General features: G+C 36.6%; 1 protein-coding gene across 1 annotated transcript; it reads right to left on the bottom strand.

Moving 5' to 3' along the window:
* Positions 1-4,038: 4,038 nt before the first annotated feature.
* Positions 4,039-4,332, bottom strand: LOC131048057 (large ribosomal subunit protein uL3c-like). The gene has a single exon (XM_057981901.1). It carries the CDS (start codon positions 4,330-4,332, stop codon positions 4,039-4,041), a length of 294 nt encoding a protein of 97 aa, XP_057837884.1.
* Positions 4,333-5,558: the final 1,226 nt, after the last annotated feature.

Genomic DNA, 5,558 nt, shown 5'->3' with positions numbered 1-5,558 from the left:
TTTGGCAAGCTCTCAGTGGATTATATCATGGTCAAGTCCTTTAAAAGATGGTTCTATAGGGTGGAAGAAAAAATTTAACTATTGCCATTTCTCAATTCTTTCTTTGAAATGTGAATAATTTTAAATTATTTTTGGAGGTTGGTCCACAAAAATCTAAAATAGAGCAGATCATAAAATTTGCATGTTTTGTCATGCAAGAAGCTATAGAAGAAAGAACAGCGGTTGTGGACACTATCATGTTACATAGAAAGCACCTTGAAGATGAATGCATAAGCACAAGAAATATTATAGAAACCATTCAATTTCTACTAAGAGAAAAGAGCAAAATATTTGCAGAGTGATCCATTCTCAGAAAATCATGAGATGCTGAACTTTCAGTTGGACAAGAACATAGATGCAAAAATCTCTAGATTATATTCTTTCAGACAGGCAGTTGGGATTGAGGTTGCCTAGATTAATGGCATTAACTGCTTCCCACCATCTCAAAGACATTGCATACAATATAAATTACATATCTGCAAGAAATTAAAAAGGAGAAAAATGAATGGAAAGAGGGACACACTACCTAATCATATTAGAGCTGTGGCCATTTTCTCCAAACCAAGTGACATCACACCACGAGAGTGAGATAGATTGCAGTCCATTAGATGACAGGATGCTAAGGCAGCCTTCCATGCCTAATAACAAGATAGTGGCATGATTTATCTCCTAGCAATGCACAATTGATATCACAAATTCACACATGGATTGGCAATCCACTCATGCCAGGTGAAACCATTGAAACCCAAGAGTCTCACCTCTATATATTCAATGTTCTCCCTAAAGTGATGAGAATGTTTTCTGACTCTATTCAGTGAAAACTTACCCTATTGCATCCCAACAGTCTCATCTATACCTAGGTACGTAGTGTACTGGTGAGTCAGTGACAACTTTTGCCTATGAACAATTGGGCATCATCTTCTTATCCTCTAGCCTGATAAACAAAGATGAGATGATTGTACTTATATTAATCACACGGCTAGGTTAATCCTCCTCCCATCATGTGTAATCCATGGATCACCAAGATTATCTGATGAAGAAAACTAAATACCCAGTAGGAGAGCTTCGCTAACAGTTGAATTCAAAATATATGCACTACCACCTAGAATTTGATTACTGAACTTCACTGAGCAAAAAAGAGGAAAATGTTAAAAAAAAATTAATGGGCTTCTGCATGCAGAGCAGAGTGCTATTGCTATCGATGCAGTTGTCAAGGTTCATTTAGTCCCCAGGATGATTGAAATTCTCAAGGAAACTAATATGCTTTGGCTCCAGGCAAGATATATTCTCATACACATTACCAACTTCAGTAGAGTTTAGTGTGATTCATAGTTTTCTGATAGATATTTTGTTGTAAATGATGCAAATGTTCAAACCTTCAAAGTAGCTTTTTCATTGCCAACCATAGCCCTGTGAAAGTCCCAGCATGTGGACATTGTGATTTTCCATAGTGCAGTGTGTCAATTTATCCTGCTTCTTTCATCTGTGAATGGTGATGTCCAGGAACTTGTATTGCATGCATGCTTTATTACTTGGTATTATCCTCGAGCTACAATATGGTTGAGGTTACATTGGTCTTAATTTCAATATCCTGATTCTCTCTGTAACTTGAATTTATACAACACTCTCTGGGTTTTGGGATATATCTCAAAAAATTCTTCCTTATAAAAAGATCTTGTGTTGTTCCATGGAGCTACAACTAAAGGGCTTTCCCAATTTACTTTTACTGCAAAGATTCCAATAGATAAAGGCTACACAAGCATTATCAAAGTTTAATTGTGGCAAATACCAACCTCGATTATGCCAGATAAGTCAAATCCACTTTTACTATTTGATTTTGGGGTGATGTTTAACATCAGGATGTCAACACAATGCAAATAATATTTTTTTGAATAAATCTTATTCTGTCCAAGTTAAAGATGCACTGTCAGCCCTGACCAAGCCTATTCATATGCAATATAATGATGTGGTGGCAAGCATGCCTGGCTCCATCATAACTTCCTGATGGCCCCAATGAAAGGACTCAAGCTCTAATTATAACAAGCATTTGCTCCAAGTTTGTAAAACTTTTGGGATGAGTTGCAGGGACATCACATGGACACCATATATGCTTAAAAAAAACTTCACTCTTAACAGTATCAATTATGCAAAGCTAATTTCCACAAAAAGTTTGTTCGATTATATGCCAATATGGAAGTTTTGTCTTCCTTTTTCACCATATTTTCAATTCTATTTTGATATTGATTGAAGCTTGAAGCACAACTTTCCTTTTTGTTGTAGGCACTGTTCAAAATATTTTCATTTTTGTGCTTTGAAAGAATATGTTATGTGTGTGTTAAATATGAATATCTAATATTGTTATAGTTTTGGATAGTTTTGTGAGGAATGAACTTTTCGATTAAGTGAGAAATTAGTGGAGGATCCATTTGGCATCTTTGTGCCTTTTAATTGAAAGCATGTTGTCCAATTAGATAAGGGGCCACATATGGGAAGCTTTGGTGCAACTGTTTTTGAACCTGATCAAACATTCAGTATCTGCATCTTGCTAGATGAAAAAAACCTTATGCATGTAATATCATCACTAGAATCTTGGTTGCATTCCATTTAGATCTTAGAATCATAAATCTCGTTCTTTAGGTTGTCATCTTAAAGAATCAAGTGCTTTTCCAAGCTAAGAGCCACCTTGAATCTTGAAGATCCTTGGAGACAGAGGAACATGGAACGATTTTAAAGCGTTTAGATTCATTTAACTTATTTTGATTGATTTCTAACCTCTAATGCAATGTTTCATGTGTGTGTTTGAATTGTTTTCTCCTCTTGCAGGTTGACACCACATTTTTGACATACATTTTTGGTGCCCACCGTGGGGCATTAGAAATGTATGCAGGAAAAGCGAGGCGATGAAACTTAAAATGTGAAAATTAAAGCTCAAAGAGGCTTGTCCACACACCCACAGGACTTCTTGGTGCAAGTTATGGAGTCATGAAGAATGACTCAACTTCCCAAGGATGGTTCCATGGTTCTCTATATCACAAGGTCCCTCAAGCCAATGCCTTTTCTCTTAGATCACTGAGCAAAGTGGCTTAGGGATGACAAATGCAAGAACGAGGGATGCTTATGATTGATTTAATTATGAAAATGCATCATATCTATGCATGATTCTACAAATGCAATAAACTAGATTATAAGATGACAAGATTAGTAACAATACTATCCTAACATGATATACTAGTTTATGAGTTAAGCTAATGATAAAAGAAATAGTCTAAAATGCTTATTAGATTTATTCCTATAACAAAGAGAAGCTAGATGTGTTAATAAAATTGAGCATAAATGAGATACTAGAGCTCTCATTCCTCCATTTTAAGGATCCATGCAAGCTTTAATATCTCATTTATGCTCAATTTTATTAACACATCTAGCTTCTCTTTGTTATAGGAATAAATCTAATAAGCATTTTAGACTATTTCCTTTATCATTAACTTAACTCATAAATTAGTATATCATGTTAGGATAGTATTGCTACTAATCTTGTCATCTTATAATCTAGTTTAATGCATTTGTAGAATCATGCATAGATAGAATGCATTTTCATAACTAAATCAATCATAAGCATCCCTCGTTCTTGCATTTGTCATCCCTAAGCCACTTGGCTTAGTGATCTGAGAGCAAAGACATTGGCTTGAAGGACCTTATGAGATAGAGAACCATGGAACCATCCTTGGGAAGTTGAGTCATTCTTCATGACTCCATAACTTACACCAAGAAGTCCTATGGGTATGTGGACAAGCCTCTTTGAGCTTTAATTTTCACATTTTAAGTTGCATCGCCCCGCTTTTCCCACATACACATTCAAATTGCCCCATAAACAAAGTTGTCATTCCCCTAATGATGTACATTTTATCTATGATGAAATGAAGTGGGTACGATAGTGAAAAGCGTAGGGGTACCTTGAAATCCTTTTCCAATGGAGGTGGTAGATACATCGACCAGATCTCCCTAGGCAAACATCTCATGGAAGTTCAATCGTTGATTGGGTTGGAAGGCATCGAGCTGGGATGCAGAGGCCAATTCAGGCTTGCTAAGCTTGGTGTCCCTCACTCGCCTGTACCCCACTTGAACAACAACGTACCCATCTGTGGACTCTGTCTTTATCTGAGTGACAATGTTGCCCTCGTGAAAGCCTATGACTGTCACTGGCACACACTTCCCCTCTGGCTCAAAATATGTCATCATCCCCAACTTGGTGCCCATCACTCCCATGGCTGCCTCGTACGACGCCATACAAATCATTTCTGCCCTCCTCTATTTTGGCATTGCCATTGCTCCCCTAGAGTGCAAACTCTGCCTCCCCACTACAGCTTTTGTGGTGGCCAAAGAACACGCGGACAGCGAGGCGGCAACCATGATTACAATACACAACAGGATTTAAGAATGGCTATCGCTATGAATCTACTATTCCATTCTAAACGCCTATCTTTTTGTCCTTGTGGCTTTTCTGAAATATGTCAGGATGGATGGATGGATAAAATGAAAGTCTGGGATTAGGGGAAGAGGGATGCTTTCCCGTAAACGCAGAGATAAGGTTCTTTGCAATTCTCTTCAACATTTAACCATGCGCTTCAGTCAGTTCAATGGGCATTCCGGTAGTATTTTGATTAGAGTATAATTAGTATACCTATATTTAAAAAATATAGGTAGGTAAATTATGCTGGTGAGATATCTTGTAATATGCAAGAATATTAGTAGTATATAAGAATTTAAAAAATATAGATAATAATAGAGTTGTTTAAGTATGACATTTTTCGAATGTAACTGTTTCATATAGTTGGAGACAAGTGGCGAGGGTTCTATTTAATTTGGAGTAATAAAATAATACCTCCACAGAAATCAAAGATGGCATATTTCATGCATTTAGCCATCATTTGTATGTCAAATTGTTTCAAAATTGAATTTTTGTTTACGGACATTTTGATGTCATTGTAGATGTCGCATAACAACATAATTATGTTAGAGAAATATATACTAGTATACCTATATTTAAAAAATATATGTAAAATATGCCGAGAGATATCTTATAATAGAATAGAATTATTTGTAAAATAAATGTTCTTCTTGTTGGCCATTTGGTGGAATTGATTATGTGTTGCGTTGATGTTTTGTCATTGATGCCAACACTAGTTGTTTGGATGCTTTACTGGCACCCTTCTGGTCCCAGTAGGTTGAGTTGTTTCTGGTTGATTTGGATCCGACATGATCTAGTAGGCTCCAGTATAGTTTGGTGATGGAGTTGGCTTAATCATGATACCCATGCTCATATTTCATAAGTTGGTTTTGGTCTGGTGATCAAATGCTATCATGTTTACTTAGAAGCTTGGTTTCTGGTTCCAGTGAGGGTTTCACTGGCAGAGCTTTTGATGAAGATCTTTGATGAATTGCATAAGTGGTGTTGATGCAACTTCTAGTAGAGTTTCAGGATGTTGATGGTGATCATGTTCAAGACTTGGCGGATGAAGATC

This window comes from Cryptomeria japonica, chromosome 6 (genome assembly GCF_030272615.1).
Source record: "Cryptomeria japonica chromosome 6, Sugi_1.0, whole genome shotgun sequence".
NCBI classification, from domain to species: domain Eukaryota; kingdom Viridiplantae; phylum Streptophyta; class Pinopsida; order Cupressales; family Cupressaceae; genus Cryptomeria; species Cryptomeria japonica.
This window is presented reverse-complemented; position numbering and strand designations above follow the sequence as displayed.

What these genes read in the sequence shown, in the direction of transcription:
- LOC131048057 (XM_057981901.1), bottom strand. Translation starts at nt 4,332, where the DNA reads ATGATTTGTATGGCGTCGTACGAGGCAGCCATGGGAGTGATGGGCACC.